This window comes from Ascidiella aspersa, chromosome 9, assembly GCF_963924565.1.
Source record: "Ascidiella aspersa chromosome 9, kaAscAspe10.2, whole genome shotgun sequence".
NCBI lineage: Eukaryota > Metazoa > Chordata > Ascidiacea > Phlebobranchia > Ascidiidae > Ascidiella > Ascidiella aspersa.
In genome coordinates this window covers 23,903,904-23,925,856 of record NC_139455.1, presented here as the reverse complement: position 1 = coordinate 23,925,856, position 21,953 = coordinate 23,903,904, and the positions used below count along the sequence as shown (strand labels likewise).

At 36.5% G+C, this 21,953-nt stretch overlaps 1 protein-coding gene across 1 annotated transcript in view; it reads left to right on the top strand.

The window, feature by feature from the left end:
* The first annotated feature begins 287 nt into the window (after nt 1–287).
* Nucleotides 288–21,953, top strand: part of LOC146133731 (uncharacterized) — a 29,530-nt gene continuing 7,864 nt past the window's right edge. The window contains exons 1-26 of the mRNA XM_083397836.1: nt 288–486; nt 809–937; nt 1,393–1,576; nt 2,097–2,181; nt 2,546–2,633; nt 3,462–3,620; nt 4,238–4,348; nt 4,723–4,842; nt 5,615–5,716; nt 6,203–6,250; nt 7,210–7,397; nt 8,322–8,533; nt 9,458–9,589; nt 10,866–11,025; nt 11,846–11,993; nt 13,085–13,132; nt 14,092–14,279; nt 15,198–15,409; nt 16,417–16,548; nt 16,973–17,132; nt 17,724–17,871; nt 18,740–18,945; nt 19,350–19,608; nt 20,088–20,281; nt 21,063–21,213; nt 21,585–21,857. Coding sequence (XP_083253962.1) covers nt 288–486; nt 809–937; nt 1,393–1,576; nt 2,097–2,181; nt 2,546–2,633; nt 3,462–3,620; nt 4,238–4,348; nt 4,723–4,842; nt 5,615–5,716; nt 6,203–6,250; nt 7,210–7,397; nt 8,322–8,533; nt 9,458–9,589; nt 10,866–11,025; nt 11,846–11,993; nt 13,085–13,132; nt 14,092–14,279; nt 15,198–15,409; nt 16,417–16,548; nt 16,973–17,132; nt 17,724–17,871; nt 18,740–18,945; nt 19,350–19,608; nt 20,088–20,281; nt 21,063–21,213; nt 21,585–21,857 — 4,036 coding nt within the window. The remainder of the gene's footprint in view (nt 487–808; nt 938–1,392; nt 1,577–2,096; nt 2,182–2,545; nt 2,634–3,461; nt 3,621–4,237; nt 4,349–4,722; nt 4,843–5,614; nt 5,717–6,202; nt 6,251–7,209; nt 7,398–8,321; nt 8,534–9,457; nt 9,590–10,865; nt 11,026–11,845; nt 11,994–13,084; nt 13,133–14,091; nt 14,280–15,197; nt 15,410–16,416; nt 16,549–16,972; nt 17,133–17,723; nt 17,872–18,739; nt 18,946–19,349; nt 19,609–20,087; nt 20,282–21,062; nt 21,214–21,584; nt 21,858–21,953) is intronic.

Genomic DNA, 21,953 nt, shown 5'->3' with positions numbered 1-21,953 from the left:
TATAATTTGGTGGTAATATGGATGAATATTAATGGTCATAAAAAATGAATTTTTATAGTTTTGTTCAAAATTGTTTGCCCAAATCTTACTACTATAATTCTATAGCAAATGGAAGAAATGTGTACATATTTCAGCTAATTAGCGTCACAACTTTAGAAGATATTAGAGTATTGGACTAAGAGAATCTCAGCGCGCCAAGTTGGTCGAGGTTGTGTCAGTCAGAGGCAATATAAAAACAATCCCAAATGTACTATAGATAAAGGGCACTGTGACCTGTTGCAAACTAAATGGCCTCTGGAGATTGTGAAAACGTGGTTTTAGTTAGCGGACTGCCGGAAGGCTACAGACCGATAGAGTTGGAAAAACTAGTAGGAAAATTGCTCCAAAATAGCAATGCCTTATCGATAAGGATAATCGAGTGTATGAATGAAAGCGATGGAACACAGAAAACGCAAAAAGCTGAGCTGCATTTACAAAATCAGCAAGGTAAGTCCATTATCGCTCGTAAAACCAATTTAGACTCTGAAAGCTGTGTTATGTTGGCTATGACAGAGTTTATCTTTAGTCAAGTGTTGTTTGACCAATAATATTAAGTCAAGTAAAATAAATTTGCCCAAAATGCGAAAGTCATGTCATTTGGAAACAGTGACTTAAATCAAACGATTGACTTACGTCATTACAACTCTGCACAGTTTAACGTTATGTTGTAAGTAAAAACATACACGTAATCATAACACTCGAAATACAAACAAATAGCTGTACAATAGGGTAATATAAACAGCAATCTTTTTTATTCCAACCACTAAAGACAAAAGCCGACTCCTGGGTGTGGAGCAAATCGCGATATTCTTCAATGAGGAAACCCATTTTATCGTGTTCGGCGATGGAAATGCGACCAATCAACAGGAAACAGCTGAAGATAACGATCGTGCGGATGGTAGGATTGTTTTTTCTATTATTCGACTTCAAAAAGCAAAATCACGGGACCATTTAAGTTTGGCAAGTTGCCAAAGATGCTACCATAAATTCAATACAATAACTTTGAACATAAATCGGACAAGTACGCAAAGTGATTTAAGGAAACCCGCCCCTCTAAAATTTAGATTACTTGTACCTGAGTGGGTCAGAATTTATCCCGTGAATCTATAGTCAGTGTGAAAAACAGTTTTTTGCACTGTTTCTGGCGGCTTTTGTAGCGGCGTGAGAAAGATCTGTCAGCATCGGGGGGAGGGGGGGGGATGAACTTGATCGATTAACAACCGATGTGTAAAAACACCATTCAAATACAATACATTGTGGTTTAACCTAGTGATTTCGGGGACAACCCGACGGTGCGTGTATTTGCGCATTTATCACAACTAATACAATCAGATCAAAATACTTTTACTGCAGGTATTTACGCAGACGGGAATATTTTCCAAGACTCCGCCTCGACAATGTCTTCTGGCTCGTCCAAAAAGCGTATGACGTCAAGCATAGATGACGTCACCGTCCAGCTGCAGCAGCGGCGAGTCTATTGCGGGGGAATGCCCAAATCGATGTTCAATTACGGAAAAGTGAAACTACACTTTGAAAGGTCAAATTTAGTACGAATGCTTTGAAAAACGTGTTACAAACAATTTGCGTTTGCGAAGTTCGCTTCTAGAAAACAGTTTTTCTGCAAACTTGCACAGATTGTTCGATAACAAAGCACAACGCGATTTTTCTCACGCACCATTGTTTGAGCGCGATAACGCATATCACGAGCCTTTCATGGAAAGCTTCGTGAAAGCGCTTTTATTACGTCACAGTCCGTTTGTTAAGCTAATTTTAAACAAAAACAATGTTAAACTGACACAGATATCAGAATCCTTTATAAATTACGCCCAAAATTGGTTTCTTTTTTAGATTTTAAAACATAACAATTGATGTTTTTTGATGAATTGTGCATTGTGCTGTGAAAATAGTCAAGTCAATTAACTTTCGTGAAATTGGGGACATAAGAGCGTTTCTTTTTAGCGATTTTATAAGTTCTAAAAATAACATTTTGACATTGACCTAGTTATTATACATTGAAACTAATTGATCTGTTGCTCTGTTGCTCTATGTTTTCACAGATTCGGCGAGATTACTCACATTTATCTTCCGCCAAGCCTGAAATCTCGTGTCTTACCGTTTGCAAAAGTTGAATTCAAAACCCATGTGAGTTTTTTTACATGCTGCAAATTTACTTAATTTATTTATCTGTAGCCGGACATCACTATTTTGCGTATTGTATACCTTCCAGTGTTTCAATCCAATCGTACAGCGTTTATATCTTAAGGCCATAGTAAGGTTTGTAATAACAAAATTTATCATTAGGCTTTTAAAAGAAGCTCTTTAATAAAATGAGGCATTTTAAAGATTAAAAAGTAGAGAATTAAATTATATTACAGAATAAAGTGTTTATCTTTAATATGTTTCATGAAATTAAGTTCGTTCGTGCACAATACCCGGCTAAGAATAACAAAGGACCAATGGACCCTTGTAATAATATTGTTTGTCATCGCTTTTGTTCATGTTTTAGGATATGGCGATAGCTGCAATCGAACACCACGGCGCCATCCAACACAATAAAACCTACAGAATGTTTGTGATATGGGACAAAGTGGAAGGTAAATAGATCTGGATTTCAAAACAGGCTTTCATTGTATACTTTCGTTTGTGATATTGTTATAAGAATGGCGAAGCGGCCAGGATTGGGCGACACAGGGGCCTATACACAACAAGCCCAACGTGCAAGTAAAAGTGAATAACATTGTTTCGCAAAAAAAAACTTCAAACATTTTAGGAATCGCAATATATATTCATTCCAAATTTGAAATGCGTTTTCAACCCAACAAGCGTGACTGTCCCAAAACTCGCCGTGTGAGTAACTGAGAGAAAAGACATAGTGGTAAAAAAGGCCCATTGTCCAAAAGGCAATATAATGTTACCCTACGCCGATTCCAGGTGCACCAAATCAAAAAGTACACACGGGAACCGGCACCAAAAAGGCAAGAGAAAAATAAGAAAAAGGCAAGCATAACGCTTCGATAAATCCGGGTCGGTGTAGTGTCGCAACAACCCAATCGTATTAAATTAGCATCTTGCTCACCGTTTGTTGTTATTAGCACACGACAAAGAAAAAACAAAATATTATCTATAGTCGAGCATCAAATATATTAACGCGATTAGTTCGACGGTTAATATGCCATAGAGCTCAACCGGTTAAAATGACTTCTTAGAGAAAAAGCCAGTTTGTTGTAATAATAAAAAGTAGGAACTTTCAAATGTAACAGTAGGCCTACAGTTAATTCGAGTTTTGATATTCTAGAAGTTGTTTTGGGAAACACTATGCAGTCTATAAGGTTGGCTTTTGGGAACAGCGTTTCGTGGAATCGTAACCGACCAAACTGTGCTTTAGGACGCTTCCTTTTTATCATTCCTAAATTATTTTGCAGTCCAGCAGATTCGCCAAAAACTGGCAAAACCCTCTGTGCACCAATATCGGAAAGACACAGTTAAGTCACGTGCTTCAACCTCGACCAATCAGAATCAGCGACCTTCGGGACTGCAATCAAAAACTGGGGTCAAAACGCAAAGGTCAAGCGGCTTCTCCGGTGAGTGTTTTCTGCTTACTTTTGAACAAAAAAAATCAAAATTTGTTCACTTCGACAACACTTTTACAAATTGGCAAAATAACAACATACCACTACAGATAAAAAGATGTAACAGTGAATATGATGAACAGTTGCTTTTATATAGTTTAATATGTTGTTAACACAAATCATCATGTCTTGAACCAATGACGTGTAAAACAGAAATTTCAAGATTAGCCATCAAATGCAGAGTTTTCTTCTTTGAATGGTCAATTTATTAAAAAATGCTTGGCCAACAACTGCAGGCCACTGAACTTCTTACAGCTGTGCAAAGTAATCTCACAACTGTGCAAAGTTTGCCCAAAATAGCGGGTATCGGCACCGGAATGAAATGTAAAGTATCAGACCCACCTATATTCGTAAATACGAGTATGGGATATTGTTGTCCAATGGAATTATCGGTTGATCGTTTACTTTTAGTGCTGATTTCTTTGGTAATTGGTGAAAAACAAGTCAATCGGCGAAACGAAATGCCGCTGCTGTTTCCTGATATCGACTATCAGCTGCGATCCAATAATATCTGACTCCCAGCATCATAAATGACTTGTATTTTAACTCAATTACCGTTTCATTAAAAGACAAAAAAGTTGAACCGATGGCCTTAACCTCGATATCAAGCTCTGATAAACTACACACCACTGAACCTCAGTACGATATACAACGAAACGATGACGATCGTAACAAACACGGTACGTATAACGTAATCTACCTAGAACGTTATTCACACAAAACTACGCAAATATTACCAGTATAGGCAGCTCAATGTAATGAAGTGACGAGCGCCATTTTGCTCTATATCAGCCTAGATTGGTCCAAGGCAAACGAAAATTTAGTTTCACTACCTTGCGACAGTCATATCCAAAATTAATGATTAAGTTTGACTGATAATTTTATTTTATTTACCGCATTTAATATAAGTCCAGGTAATTTGACTATGTGCTTGATTTAGAGGAACTTTCCTTCATTTTTACGTTGATGCTTTGATTTCGTCAGTTTTTCTTCAATTACAGTTTGCTTATGGCGTCTAAAATTTCTATCTAATTTGATTTTGTTGATACCACAGGCACAGGCCACCAACCTAGCAAATCCGGTGCCGCCCCTATACCGAAACCACGTCTTTCATTAGCTGCATCTTCGAAGCCAACTCTCAATCCACAAGATAAATCTTTATCCAGCACGTCAGGTAAAAGTTTAACAACAAAATCACTTAACGGATTTCCGATATTATCGAATAGTAACCGACAACCCTTCCGGGAGACTGGGATGCGAACATTATTTGCACAGTGTGCGCAAAAATGTGCAAAAAATGTACGCACATTTTAAAATAGCTTAAAAAATGCGCGCACTTTTTTTTCACAATGTGCGCACATTTTAAACTGCCTTCAAAAATCTAACTCCAACTCCAACTCCAACTCCAACTCCAACTCCAACTCCAACTTAAAAATGTATGCACATTTTTAAGGCATTTTAAAATGTGCGCACATTGCAAACGCACATTTTTGAAGGCAGTTCAAAATGTGCGCACATTTTTGCGCACATTGTGCAAAATAACGCCACATCCCCTGTTGCCTTCCGGAGCTCGTCCGATACTATAGGGTTCTACCGGTGGCGATTGTAAAAAAATAATGAGTGTATTTTAGCTATGATTAGGGCTTTTTATGATTTGACTTGGGTTACCTCAAATAAATTTTACTTTTTTCGTTCCTCTGATTGACAACACACTGGTTATGGTTGCGATATAATAACATCAATACTAGAGATGACTGAAAATATCGGACAGGGAACGATAGCCTGGCTTAGGTAATACTATCTGAACTCAATCCATAATGGAATGGTGTCGGTGCCGATCTGAAACCAAACTGAATTGTTCTGTTTTTAATTTTTTAACTCAGATCTAACTATTTTACTGATTAGCTCTTTTACTGGTTACTAACTATTTTACTGATTTATTAAAGGTGATTCTACTGAGGTAAAGTCCGTTGTTTCGATGCCGAGTTCACACAGACAAAACACCGCACTGCAATCGAACTATACACGACGAAATACCAACTATCGTGGTAAATCTTATACGTTTCTTGTGTCTTGCTCCTATTTATAAGAAAAGTAGTGTCCAAACTGTTGACCACGATCAAGCCAGTTGGCCACAAGTTCTATTTCACCGGCGACAGAACAGTATTCGAAGAGTATACAGTGTTGCCCAGTGGCCACATTTTATACTCAATTTGTCGAATTTTTATCTGTGAACACAGGGCAAAAGCTTAGTCACAACCGTTGCTTTGTGGCCAAGCCCTTACGTCATTATGTTGTTAAAAACCTCTACAAGTCGTTGAGCATTTGGATGTTTCGATACAATATTTTATGCCGTTACGGATAGCAATACACAATATAATTTGCACATAAAGTAGCCTATAGCCATCTGATCCTTTTATGTTTTTATATTTTTTTTTTTATGTTTTTAGTGTAGAGTTTTATTCAACTTTTCCTGTCATGGCATCTTTATTTTTTTATTTTTTATTTTTTTGTTGTGTTTTCAACTCACGCAGATCACCGAATGAACAGACCCGCTACAGCTCCTATCCCCAGACAACCATGTAAGTCTTGTATAAAATATAAACACATGGCACCAGGTAGCTTAAGCCAGCCCTTCTTAACTGTATTAGTTTTGTTCACCCCTAGCGTCCATCTCCAGATTTCATTCACCATTGTCTCGTGATATGATTTTGAAAATTCTCACCTGTCCACTAAACAGGTTAAGCACCCGAAATATCCGCCCTGCTCGCAAGTTATTATCCACTTCTGACAGTTCACCCTTTTCCACCCCTTTTGGTTGGTTCACCCCTGCAAAAATTTTATTCACCCTCGGGTGAACCATTCACCTGATTAAGAAACAGTGGCTTAATCAACTGCCCTAGGCTGAATATGGTTGATTAAGTGAGCGTATTATGGTTAAAAAGGGTTAATTAACGTTCATATGTTCTGCAAACAAAGCCGTTGAGCTCTATGTCAATCTATTCAGGCCCCCGTGTGACCACTTTCTCGTATACCAAGCGTTCCGTTTCTCCGCAGTATGGGTGAAAGTTATTTTCCTCACGGCAGGAGTTCCTAAACTGGGGTCATTCAACCCCTTGGGGGTACGTGAATTTTAGGGGGCCCACGAAGCACGAATTGAAATATTAGTTTATATTTAAAAATTTATTTTAAGAAAAGTGTTGAATTAACAATAAAACGTTTTTGCACTGAATTATATACTTAGACTTCATTGCGCTTTCACATTTTTTGTACCGGAAACAACAGATTTTTGAAGTTTTTTTTTGTTTGTGACACAAATTTATGACGTCATCTCTAGATTACCTTTCCTATACACTGGTCCACATGAAGCAAAAATATTTTTAGGGGTCAAAAAGTTTAAGAACCCCTGCCTTTCGGTTGGCCACCAACGTTTCGATATTGATGACACAATACAACAAATGTAGTCTACTAGCCACCCTTCGACACCAAAATATCCAAGTTTTACACCAGCCTTGTGAGACTTTGTTGTGTGTATTTGCAGCGCGACTGGTGACAGGGTTTAAGGACAGCCCCAAACTGGATACCGACGTAGTGCACTACATTCGCAAGTCTAGAAGACAATTCGATTCCTTGTGCCACGATCTTAAAGACTTAGCAGAACTAATGATAACCGATAAGATAACCAGCAGGGGTCCTGGCTTTGTTCTGAACTACAAACCAAAGTTTAAGGTATAGAAAACACCTCGACAGTATGGCTGATTCATAACACTTAGTGGTGCATGACTTGAAGTTCGTATAGTATTGTTTTTAATTCGCGTAAAGGCAAATAAACAAAGTATGTTAAATCGCGCAGTCGTACGCGGTGTTAACTGTTATTAATGGCATATTTATTACGTTTCGCAATTCTTTAAGTTCCGAACCACACGTATGACCCATGAACTTATCTTTTGGTGTTACTTCCTGCACCACATGACCTGCATAGCTCAGAACGTACTTCTGGTGCGGCAAAGGTTATGTGTTCGAATCTCACCGTAGGCCATTTTGTTTCCAACTATGCTGGCTCATAGCATTTCGTTGACCGGATGATTTCGGGTATAGCCTCTCGGAAAACTTCCGATGTATAACTTCCTAAGTTTACAAACACCCTGAAACAAATACAGTGACCCACTTTGAGGACTAACTAAATTCACCAAAGAAAAATATGCGCCAAACAGTGGAAAATCTTTACTACAAGGTTAGAATCTCCATGTTTGTGAGGTAAAAATTGCATAATATCCCTTTTTCAACCCTCCAAAAGGGAAATTTTACCAGAGCTAATCCATCACTTACAGTCATAATAATGTTTTAACATGTTTGAGTCACCCTTGGTCTTTCTTCTCATTATTCTGTTTATTCATCAATTCCCTTCATAATTTTCCATTGCTTTCGCAACTGCTCTGCAAACAATCGACTTTGTTGGTCTGTAAGAGGGTCATACTCATGACGTAATTAAGAGGGTCGTATTTATGACATAATTAAGCATGACGTCATTGAACGCACGTTGTCGCTGTATATTTCCGGGTACTATTCAATGGGGTACTTCTCCACTGTATCAACCAGTCTTTGTGCTGATTTGAAATCCTAGTTATCTCAGCTGACCTTAATTTGGTTTAGAAATTGCCGGACAACTTGAAGCAAAACCAGAAGTGTTTCGAGACAACTTGCCTGGAGATTTCGTCCAAGTTTTTCGGATCCTTTGTCGCGCTTTCGGACACATACGACAAGGTCAGCCTTGCCGCCGTGCGAAAGTCAAATCAGTGGATCAAGGACCACGACCTTCTCAAGGTCAAATTAGAGGACGAATCTTTTGCCGAGGCTTATGTGAGGTGTGACGAATAATCGAAATATTGTGTTTTCAGTTTGCTCATGTGCATATTAAGCAACGGTTTTCGGGAAATATGTTCCAACAAAGCAAACGATACAATTTTATTAAAGATACAATAAATGAAAAAAACGTGAACAAAACGCCTTTTAGTAAAATTACTTCTGAAACAAAGTAGTTGTTGCCCTACAAACGAATTGAAAAACAACAAACACTTGTAAACTACTAAAAAAGAATTTTTAAAACACGAATAGATTCATCCCACTTAATAGACAAAATATTCAGTAACATTCTTTTTTTTATTAAGTTAATGAAGCTTTCGCAACAGTTTTTAATTTATTTATCTATACTGCGGCACAGCGCAGCGAATAGGCCTATCTAACCGAAAAAAATCTGGTTTATAGTTCTGTTGCAAATTGAAATGATCTCGGTGTCCCAATACCGGGATAGTCAACATTTTCGGAAACCACGCCTAATGACTAGACTTGGTTCACATTATTCACTGTTTTCACATGACTTAACTTGAATTAGTCTTAGTCTTTTGACCAAAATGACCAGATTAGTCTTAAGTATTTTGGACAAACCAACTGACTTAACCTTAAGTCATTGTGTCAAATCACTTGTGTTTAAATTAATAGTTCTCAGCAAATATGTTTCAATAAAATTTTACCGTATTTAGTTGATCGTTATATTTTTATGTCAATGACGTAAAGTTGAATTGCTCTAATTACGAATGTACATGGACTTGGCTTAGGTAGCTTTGGGTAACTGGTGGCTTGGACTTAGTTGTTCTTTTTTGGGTGACTTGACTTGAACTTAAGTAGTTTTAAATGACTTTATTGGGACTTGAGTAATTTTAAAATGACTTGTTTACAACACTTAAAATGACTTGTTCACAACACTTCTACTAACTCGTATTCTATTAAAGGTGGAGTGTAAAGAATCCTGCCCTTGTGACAGTCACTGGCCCCCAGCATGACGTCACAGCTATGCTCACGTATATGAAAGACAGCTGTGACATCACAGAAGAAAGCATATCTTTATTGAAATGGCAGTATAGGTAAGTCAGTTTTGTAAGTGAAGAAGAGAATGCGAAAAAAAAATTCAAAACAACCTGTCAGACCTCATGGGATTTCAGTTCAAAAAACAAATTTGGACTTTACTATACCCTTGAAAAATTACTATATCTATGATAAATCTTTTAAAATCACTATATTGATAAATCTTTAAAAATCATTATACCATTGAAAAATATTTAAAAATCACTTTACCCATGATTAATCTTTAAAAAGTACTATATCCTTGATAAATCTTTTAAAATCACTATATTGATAAATCTTGAAAAACTACTATACCATTGAAAAATCTTTAAAAATCACTTTACCCATGATTAATCTTTAAAAATCACTATATCCTTGATAAATCTTTTAAAATCACTATATTGATAAATCTTGAAAAACTACTATACCATTGAAAAATCTTTAAAAATCACTTTACCCACGATTAATCTTTAAAAATCACTATATCCTTGATAAATCTTTTAAAATCACTATATTGATAAATCTTGAAAAACTACTATACCATTGAAAAATCTTTAAAAATCACTTTACCCATGATTAATCTTTAAAAATCACTATATCCTTGATAAATCTTTTAAAATCACTATATTGATAAATCTTGAAAAACTACTATACCATTGAAAAATCTTTAAAAATCACTTTACCCATGATTAATCTTTAAAAATCACTATATCCTTGATAAATCTTTTAAAATCACTATATTGATAAATCTTTAAAAACTACTATACCATTGAAAAATCTTTAAAAATCACTATATCCTTGATAAATCTTTTAAAATCACTATATTGATAAATCTTGAAAAACTACTATACCATTGAAAAATCTTTAAAAATCACTTTACCCATGATTAATCTTTAAAAATCACTATATCCTTGATAAATCTTTTAAAATCACTATATTGATAAATCTTGAAAAACTACTATACCATTGAAAAATCTTTAAAAATCACTTTACCCATGATTAATCTTTAAAAATCACTATATCCTTGATAAATCTTTTAAAATCACTATATTGATAAATCTTTAAAAACTACTATACCATTGAAAAATCTTTAAAAATCACTTTACCCATGATTAATCTTTAAAAATCACTGTACCCTTAAAAAATCATTTAAAAAAAATCATAGCGATTTTCGCTGATGGACATCTTTAATAACTTAAAGTTTTACGCTTGAGATAAGATGCACATATAGTCATTTAAAAAATGTGTATTTTCGATTACTCAGTCGAGCTATTACAGATTTTTTATTTTTTTCAGGACCGTCGTTGAATGTAATGTAATAAGTGAAATCACCGATGAGCTAAAAGGCAAGGTCAGCGTGAATCATTTGATAAAAGATGATACTGGGTTAATGACGTTTCGTGGACCAAGAATTTTCATGAAAGAAGCTCGAAAAATCCTAGACAACGCTCTTATGGTGAGTGTCATTTCCTTCGTTTCTCCTGGGCATTAAGAAGCCCATATGTTGTACAAAATATTGCGAACTCGTTGGCAGTAAGTACTGTATCTCATTTTGTTTAGTTTAGAACTAATTTTATTTGAAAAACTTACGTTTTTAAAGTTTTCTTTATGGAATCTGAAAACTATGGCAGCATTCTTTTTTGTAGATGCCGCTTTAGGATGTATATAAATATGGATCTTAACACTGTTTATTTATTAAAACAGATAAAACATAAAATCATTTCTTAAAATCTTACAGAAATATATATATTACGCCTATAAGGCATCATCAGTTTCTGTACAAAAAACAAACATGTAAAAATGCCAATATGGGTGGTTAAAAGGGATACGAAGACAAGAATCTTTCTTTTACATTTTATTGTCCGCGGGAGATCCTTACTTTCTAAAGTGTTTCAGCGTATATAAATATATTTATATATAATTATTTTAACCAAGTATGATCGTGTATTTCATTTTGGTATTTAACCTTAGAGTTTTTCTTGTTTTAACAGACCGTTTGTGTCCTTGGTTCTAGACCGTTTGTGCCCTTGGTAGGGTGTACATAGCCTATATACATGCAACAAGCATTTTCTCGCACATTTGACTATGGTTTATACCGTGGTAGTTTATGAAGATGTCGCTTATAGTGCGAGCCACATATGGATTTGACTTAAAAATAAGGGTATTGAGCAACTTCTTTCTTTCGAGATGACCAAAAAACGTGATCAAAGCACGAGAAAAAAGGCTGATCAATATATTGGTGTGAACGATAAAATAATTGTTCTGATTGTTCGAAGTATGTTACACCTTCCCCGCTGATAAACGACGAGGCTCGAACCAAGTTTCTACTTTCTTCTCTGAAGAGCGAGAATGAAGGATCGAATAAAGATAAGGTCAGCGTACGCCAGTGGGTCCAGGGAAAGTTTAAAAGCGACAAAGTTCATGGTGAGTACCGCTGTGCGCACATTTAGAGTTTGAAAATTCGGTGCACTGGTGAAAGACAAACTGTATACCAAAACTAACTTTAATTTCGCTTCACTACTTTCTTGGTATTTTTTATATTATACTCTGACCCAGGGATGGAACAAGACATTTTGTAGATCTGAGGTGATAAAAATAAAATCTCCAGAGAATACGTCACAAATTTACGTCCAAACGTGACGTCATCATATTACAAAGTTGTTTTACATATTATGCCAAAATCGCGAAGAATTTTTTTCATCTTGATAAATTCGGCGAAAATTGCATTTGGAATGAGCCGAATCGTTAAAGTTAGACTAAGGCTACACAGAAGTGTGCAGAAAAATACTTTCTAAAAGCGGGTAAATTTTATCGTTTATCGCGTTAAATATGGCAAAAGGTGTTGTATGAATATGCATGCTATTTTTATCTGAAAGGTTTGAATATGTATGCTATTTTTTATCTTAATAGGAAGACTTTGAAGAAACACGCCATATTTCGTTTAAGTTCCTAAAAACTTCATATTTATGTTCAAATTATCGAGTCTTACTTCTCAATACTTATCTATACTTCAGTGTACTTAATTGTCCGTAAACTGTTTGAATGAGAAGTGGTATGTCATCTATTTAAGGAAGCTTAACTTAACTTCTGTTGACCACGATCAAGCCAGTTGGCCACAAGTTCTATTTCACCGGCGACAGAACAGTATTCGAAGAGTATACAGTGTTGCCCAGTGGCCACATTTTATACTCAATTTGTCGAATTTTTATCTGTGAACACAGGGCAAAAGCTTAGTCACAACCGTTGCTTTGTGGCCAAGCCCTTACGTCATTATGTTGTTAAAAACCTCTACAAGTCGTTGAGCATTTGGATGTTTCGATACAATATTTTATGCCGTTACGGATAGCAATACACAATATAATTTGCACATAAAGTAGCCTATAGCCATCTGATCCTTTTATGTTTTTATATTTTTTTTTTTATGTTTTTAGTGTAGAGTTTTATTCAACTTTTCCTGTCATGGCATCTTTATTTTTTTATTTTTTATTTTTTTGTTGTGTTTTCAACTCACGCAGATCACCGAATGAACAGACCCGCTACAGCTCCTATCCCCAGACAACCATGTAAGTCTTGTATAAAATATAAACACATGGCACCAGGTAGCTTAAGCCAGCCCTTCTTAACTGTATTAGTTTTGTTCACCCCTAGCGTCCATCTCCAGATTTCATTCACCATTGTCTCGTGATATGATTTTGAAAATTCTCACCTGTCCACTAAACAGGTTAAGCACCCGAAATATCCGCCCTGCTCGCAAGTTATTATCCACTTCTGACAGTTCACCCTTTTCCACCCCTTTTGGTTGGTTCACCCCTGCAAAAATTTTATTCACCCTCGGGTGAACCATTCACCTGATTAAGAAACAGTGGCTTAATCAACTGCCCTAGGCTGAATATGGTTGATTAAGTGAGCGTATTATGGTTAAAAAGGGTTAATTAACGTTCATATGTTCTGCAAACAAAGCCGTTGAGCTCTATGTCAATCTATTCAGGCCCCCGTGTGACCACTTTCTCGTATACCAAGCGTTCCGTTTCTCCGCAGTATGGGTGAAAGTTATTTTCCTCACGGCAGGAGTTCCTAAACTGGGGTCATTCAACCCCTTGGGGGTACGTGAATTTTAGGGGGCCCACGAAGCACGAATTGAAATATTAGTTTATATTTAAAAATTTATTTTAAGAAAAGTGTTGAATTAACAATAAAACGTTTTTGCACTGAATTATATACTTAGACTTCATTGCGCTTTCACATTTTTTGTACCGGAAACAACAGATTTTTGAAGTTTTTTTTTGTTTGTGACACAAATTTATGACGTCATCTCTAGATTACCTTTCCTATACACTGGTCCACATGAAGCAAAAATATTTTTAGGGGTCAAAAAGTTTAAGAACCCCTGCCTTTCGGTTGGCCACCAACGTTTCGATATTGATGACACAATACAACAAATGTAGTCTACTAGCCACCCTTCGACACCAAAATATCCAAGTTTTACACCAGCCTTGTGAGACTTTGTTGTGTGTATTTGCAGCGCGACTGGTGACAGGGTTTAAGGACAGCCCCAAACTGGATACCGACGTAGTGCACTACATTCGCAAGTCTAGAAGACAATTCGATTCCTTGTGCCACGATCTTAAAGACTTAGCAGAACTAATGATAACCGATAAGATAACCAGCAGGGGTCCTGGCTTTGTTCTGAACTACAAACCAAAGTTTAAGGTATAGAAAACACCTCGACAGTATGGCTGATTCATAACACTTAGTGGTGCATGACTTGAAGTTCGTATAGTATTGTTTTTAATTCGCGTAAAGGCAAATAAACAAAGTATGTTAAATCGCGCAGTCGTACGCGGTGTTAACTGTTATTAATGGCATATTTATTGCGTTTTTTTTATTTGCGTTTCCACACGTATGACCCATGAACTTATCTTTTGGTGTTACTTCCTGCACCACATGACCTGCATAGCTCAGAGCGTACTTCTAGTGTGGCAAAGTTTATGTGTTTGAATCTCACCGTAGGCCATTTTGTTTTCAACTATGCTGGCTCATAGTATTTCGTCGACCGGATGATTTCGGTTATAGCCTCTCGGAAAACTTCCGATGTATAACTTCCTAAGTTTACAAACACCCTAAAACAAATACAGTGACCCACTTTGAGGACTAACTAAATTCATCAAAGAAAAATATGCGCCAAACAGTGGAAAATCTTTACTCCAAGGTTAGAATCTCCATGTTTGTGAGGTAAAAATTGCATAATATCCCTTTTTCAACCCTCCAAAAGGGGAATTTTACCAGAGCTAATCCATCACTTACAGTCATAATAATGTTTTAACATGTTTGAGTCACCCTTGGTCTTTCTTCTCATTATTCTGTTTATTCATTAATTCCCTTCATAATTTTCCATTGCTTTCGCAACTGCTCTGCAAACAATCGACTTTGTTGGTCTGTAAGAGGGTCATACTCATGACGTAATTAAGAGGGTCGTATTTATGACGTAATTAAGCATGACGTCATTGAACGCACGTTGTCGCTGTATATTTCCGGGTACTATTCAATGGGGTACTTCTCCACTGTATCAACCAGTCTTTGTGCTGATTTGAAATCCTAGTTATCTCAGCTGACCTTAATTTGGTTTAGAAATTGCCGGACAACTTGAAGCAAAACCAGAAGTGTTTCGAGACAACTTGCCTGGAGATTTCGTCCAAGTTTTTCGGATCCTTTGTCGCGCTTTCGGACACATACGACAAGGTCAGCCTTGCCGCCGTGCGAAAGTCAAATCAGTGGATCAAGGACCACGACCTTCTCAAGGTCAAATTAGAGGACGAATCTTTTGCCGAGGCTTATGTGAGGTGTGACGAATAATCGAAATATTGTGTTTTCAGTTTGCTCATGTGCATATTAAGCAACGGTTTTCGGGAAATATGTTCCAACAAAGCAAACGATACAATTTTATTAAAGATACAATAAATGAAAAAAACGTGAACAAAACGCCTTTTAGTAAAATTACTTCTGAAACAAAGTAGTTGTTGCCCTACAAACGAATTGAAAAACAACAAACACTTGTAAACTACTAAAAAAGAATTTTTAAAACACGAATAGATTCATCCCACTTAATAGACAAAATATTCAGTAACATTCTTTTTTTTATTAAGTTAATGAAGCTTTCGCAACAGCTTTCAATTTTTTATATACTGGCGGCACAGCGCAGCGAATAGGCCTATCTAACCGAAAAAAATCTGGTTTGTAGTTCTGTTGCAAATTGAAATGATCTCGGTGTCCCAATACCGGGATAGTCAACATTTTCGGAAACCACGCCTAATGACTAGACTTGGTTCACATTATTCACTGTTTTCACGTGACTTAACTTGAATTAGTCTTAGTCTTTTGACCAAAATGACCAGATTAGTCTTAAGTATTTTGGACAAACCAACTGACTTAACCTTAAGTCATTGTGTCAAATCACTCGTGTTTAAATTAATAGTTTTCAGCAAATATGTTTCAATAAAATCCTATTTAGTTTATCGTTATATTTTTATGTCAATGACATGACTTAAAGTTGATTTGCTCTAATTACGAATGTACATGGACTTGGCTTAGGTAGCTTTGGGTAACTGGTGGCTTGGACTTAGTTGTTCTTTTTTGGGTGACTTGACTTGAACTTAAGTAGTTTTAAATGACTTTATTTACAACACTTAAAATGACTTGTTTACAACACTTAAAATGACTTGTTTACAACACTTAAAATGACTTGTTTACAACACTTAAAATGACTTGTTTACAACACTTAAAATGACTTGTTTACAACACTTAAAATGACTTGTTTACAACACTTCCACTAACTCGTATTCTATTAAAGGTGGAGTGTAAAGAATCCTGCCCTTGTGACAGTCACTGGCCCCCAGCATGACGTCACAGCTATGCTCACTTATATGAAAGACAGCTGTGACATCACAGAAGAATGCGTATCTTTATTGAAATGGCAGTATAGGTAAGTCAGTTTTGTAAGTGAAGCAGAGAATGCGAAAAAAAAATTCAAAACAACCTGTCAGACCTCATGGGATTTCAGTTCAAAAAACAAATTTGAACTTTACTATACCCTTGAAAAATTACTATATCTTTGATAAATCTTTTAAAATCACTATATTGATAAATCTTTAAAAATCACTTTACCCATGATTAATCTTGAAAAATCACTATATCCTTGATAAATCTTTTAAAATCACTATATTGATAAATCTTTAAAAATCACTATAACATTGAAAAATCTTTTTAAAAAAATCATAACGATTTTCGCTGATGGACATCTTTAATAACTTAAAGTTTTACGCTTGAGATTAGATGCACATAGTCATCTAAAAAAATGTGTATTTTCGATTACTCAGTCGAGCTATTACAGATTTTTTATTTTTCAGGACCGTCGTTGAATGTAATGTAATAAGTGAAATCACCAATGAGCTAAAAGGCAAGGTCAGCGTGAATCATTTGATGAAAGATGATACTGGGTTAGTGACGTTTCGTGGACCAAGAATTTTCATGAAAGAAGCTCGTAAAATTCTAGACAACGCTCTTATGGTGAGTGTCATTTCCTTCGTTTTTTCTGGGCATTAAGAAGCCCATGTGTTGTACAAAATATTGCGATATCCTTGGCAGTAAGTACTGTATCTCATTTTGTTTATTTTAGAACTAATTTTGTTTGAAAAGCTTACGTTTTTAAAGTTTACTTTATGGAATCTGAAAACTATGGCAGCATTCTTTTTTGTAGATGCCGTTTTAGGATGTATATAAATATATTTATATATAATTATTTTAAGCAAGTATGATCGTGTATTTCACTTTGGTATTTAACCTTAGAGTTTTTCTTGTTTTAACAGACCGTTTGTGTCCTTGGTTCTAGACCGTTTGTGCCCTTGGTAGGGTGTACAATGCCTATATACATGCAACAAGCATTTTCTCGCCAAGACATTTGACTATGGTTTATACCGTGGTAGTTTATGAAGATGTCGCTTATAGTGCGCAATATTTCACATATGGATTTGGCTTAAAAATGAGAGTATTGAGCTTCTTTCTTTCGAGATGACCAAAAACCGTCATCAAAGTACTCTAAAACAAGCTGATCCACAAATTGGTGTGAACGGTAAAAATAATTGTTCTGATTTTTCAAAGCACGTTACACCTTCGCCGCTGACAAACGATAAGGCTCGAACAAAGTTCCTACTTTGTTCTCTGAAAAGCGAGAATGAAGGATTGAATAAAGATAAGGTCAGCGTACGTCAGTGGGTCCAGGGAAAGTTTAAAAGCGACAAAGTTCATGGTGAGTACTGCTGTGCGCACGTTTAGAGTTTGAAAATTCGGTGCACTGGTAAAAGACAAACTGTATACCAAAACTAACTTTAATTTTCCACGCTTACCCATTCGCTTCACTACTTTTTTGGTATTTTTTATGTTATACTTTGACCCAGGGATGGAACAAGACATTTTGTAGATCTGGGGTGATAAAAACAAAATCTCCAGAGAATACGTCACAAATTTACGTCCAAACGTGACGTCATCATATTACAAAGTTGTTTTACATATTATGCCAAAAGCGCGAAGAATTTTTTTCATCTTGATAAATTCGGCGAAAATTGCATTTGGAATGAGCCGAATCGTTATAGTTAGACTAAGGCTACACAGAAGTGTGCAGAAAAATACTTTCTAAAAGCGGGTAAATTTTATCGTTTATCGCGTTAAATATGGCAAAAGGTGTTGTATGAATATGCATGCTATTTTTATCTAAAAGGTTTGAATATGTATGCTATTTTTTATCTTAATAGGAAGACTTTGAAGAAACACGCCATATTTCGTTTAAGTTCCTAAAAACTTCATATTTATGTTCAAATTATCGAGTCTTACTTCTCAATACTTATCTATACTTCAGTGTACTTAATTGTCCGTAAACTGTTTGAATGAGAAGTGGTATGTCATCTATTTAAGGAAGCTTAACTTAACTTCTTTAGCTTCGAACTTTTGGAGCATAAGTTGTAGTTAGACATAGTAGAAGCAGACCACATGAAAGTTAGTAACATTTTAAAGGTTTCGAATATCTTTTCTGCTAAAATGACTAAAGAGACATTCGAAACGTTCACAAAGTGATACCTACTTCTGTATGGGCTTTGATATTCTTACATCATCCGTTGCAGCTTCGCTCCAACTACGAGGAGAAGAGATTTGTCTTTTTTACACGAATGGGGAGCAACATCGTCGGGCTCTTTCCTCTTTGCAAGATCTAGTGAAGATCGACTTGATGGAAGTGAGCGAAGGATTTGAAGGGGTGGTGGCATCCAAGGAGTGGAAACGACTCAGTCAGAACGTTTGTGCAACTGGGGACACTCATGTCTACCTCAACGTGAGTTGTGCGCAAGATTATTAATGTATTTTTACCAGGACTTCGGGCAATGGTTGTCAAACCGAGGTACCAGTTTTATAAACAAGATGCAGCAGGAAACGGTTCTATGTTTGTTTTTCGGCTTGATCCCCTCTGAACCTGCATAGCGATCTTTTGGGTACTTAATTTAAAAAGCTATGTTTTACAAGGCTATACCGCCTTTCAAAATGATGCGTGGTTTTAGTCGTAGTTAAAGAAACAATAACATTCGGACATACGCTGTAGAATTGTTTTTGCTTTCTGGTAAATCGGTTTGTTAATTTCAGCTGTGCTTCAACTAGGAGTTCGTTTAAAATAAGCGACATGAGGCTTTGGAAACACAAGTTCAAGTGCACCGAACATTAATTACCTTAACCTTTCTAAAGAAACAAGCTTCCACCATAGAAGTGGTCGGCCTCTGCTATAATTTCGACAAAAACCTGCGCCTCGTCAGAAGTCACGTGATCGATAACTCCATAGTGATGTCACGCCTCGAAAATGGCCACGTGGTGGTGAGGTACCTGCGCGAGTTCCGGGGGGTTTTCCGGGACGCCGCTCCCTATTTGGAGGAGGTGCAGATTGATTACGTCACCAAGGATAATCCATCCATCGTGCTCAAGGGAAAAACAAGGAATGTAGAAAAAGGTTGTGAAACGGCTTTATAAAAGTAAACCTTGTTTGAAGACAGCAACAACATAAAAGTTGTATTTTGCACCGAATAAAAACAAACAAGAAAAATCCTTTTTATGAAAAATCCCTTTTTGCTTTTAAATCAATCATTTTTTGTTCAAACAATTTCTATTTTTCTTTTTTTTAATACTTTTTTAGGTAATAAATACTTTTGTTTCAGGCGAGAAAGCAACGCTTGGCAATTTAATTAATCATCGCGTGAAATTGCTTAAAATTTATGTTTTTGAGCAGTGCTGCGTATTCACGGTCGTGCAAGCTCCATTTTTTCATAAATTTTTGACTAAAAACACAGTAGGACCCAATTCTCAAACTAGTTATAGCATCGGTCACTTATTTCCACGGAGTTCGATTCTTACACAAGAACTAGTCGTTTTGACTGGCTGCTTCAATGTTGGCGAAAGGTACATTAAGAAACTTATTTAAATCTTTTTTAGCCAAAAGTTGGTTCCTCAAACAATTTCGAGCCACCCAAGTGCGCAGTCACGTGATCCAAGAACCGGGGATTCCCCGCTACTTCCGGGATCAAAAAGGAAAAAATGAAGTGGAAGAGATCGCTAAAGGGCAGCAGAGCATTGTAATTGTCGATCCGTCGGAGCTGGAACTATCAAATGGTCGCATGAAAGTAGAGGTATTTAACACTTTACTTCAACAGGCCAGAAATATTGTGTAAAGCAGTGGTAGAATAAAACTCTACATGTTAAGCTCAGTTGTTATAGCGACAATCCCAGTATGACTGGAGGTCGTGAGTTCGAACCTCGCTGCAGGCTAGTTTTACGAACAGGATGCAGCAAGCATTGTCGTCAAGGTTGTTTCTCGACTCGCTCCTCTCTGAGCCTGTGTAGCTCAGTTGGTAGAGCGACGGTCCCGGCTTGACCGGAGGTCGTGAGTTCGAACCTCACTGCAGGCCAGTTGTTTTTCTGGCTTGCTCTGCTTGCATTATAGATCGACAGATTCGGCGAGTCTGCGATGGCTTTTCGGTGTACTATTGATACGGAAGCCGTAATCGTTGGTCATAAAGCAACTTCCGAGGGGCTAGATCACAGATGTTATTAAACATATATGTTTGCGTGCGTCTTTCAACCCACTTAAAGGGGTTAGATTCAGGTGACTCCAATGGACTGGGGTAAAATACGAAATACTATGGTATTAAACGCCAACTCTAGTCATGGGTCGTTTTAAAAAAATATACTGTCCTTTATCCCAGAAGGGAGAAGTATAACGTATTCAAATTTACCTCAGCACCACAGATAAGTCAAGTTGAATAATCAATGTAACTCTTTAGTTCCTGTATCCAGCCAGGTCAACTTAATGGGACTAGTGGCCAACAATTTATTCGAATGACTTTCGAACCTTATTTCTGGTATATTAACGACCTTTGTATCTCTTTTTTAACTCTTTTCTCCACGCAGTTAAATGGGGAAAATTTCGATGACGACTTTCCAGCTAATGTCAATCAACACTCGAATAAAACGTCTGGTTCCATCACAGTAAACGTCACACAAGGTGACATCACCGATTCTAAGTGTGACGTCATAGTGTCCACCACCATTGATTTGTCAGGTGAAGTTTTGCGAACTGTGAAGTTTAGACGGCGGAGGCATTATGCTTTTCGTCGATATGTTTTGATGAACCAAGTAACAAACAAAATGTCAAGCAAACGTGTGGTTGATTTTAGTTTGTTTTATCGATTAAACTTGTAATGCCTATATTTTTATGTTCTTTTAAAATGTTCCACGACGTAACCGTTACCATTGTTGTCACTGTTGCACTGAATATGTAAATAATAGAAACACTGAATATTGTTGTCACTATAATAATTCTGTGTTTTTTATGCATAAACTGTGCGTTACATTGGCAAGTAGACATTAAAGCAAACTTATTTTATGATTTTAAAATTTTAATGGGCGAGTAATCACTTTCAAATGTTCCAGGTGTTATTGGAAAAGCAATTGTAATAAAAGGTGGCCCAAGCATCGCTGCCGAACTGGTGAGTGGCAATGTGTCTCATCAGAGCCTCCCGTCTCGACAGTTTAAGTCCCAGACTTCAAACATGATCGTTACAAATGGAGGGAACCTCGCTTGCAAATACATTTTCCACATAAACCCTCCAAACTCTCAAAGTGTCACTCAAGTTTTGCTCGAGTTGTATAAGAATGCAGACGCACTGGGAATGACCTCGTTTGCAATGCCTGCTATTGGAACAGGTAAGTTGCCTGCTATCAACCAAGCGCGATTCATGTAAAACATTGGTTCTGTTTGGTATTTTTCGTAATTTAAATGCCTTTGGTGTTTATTGAGTC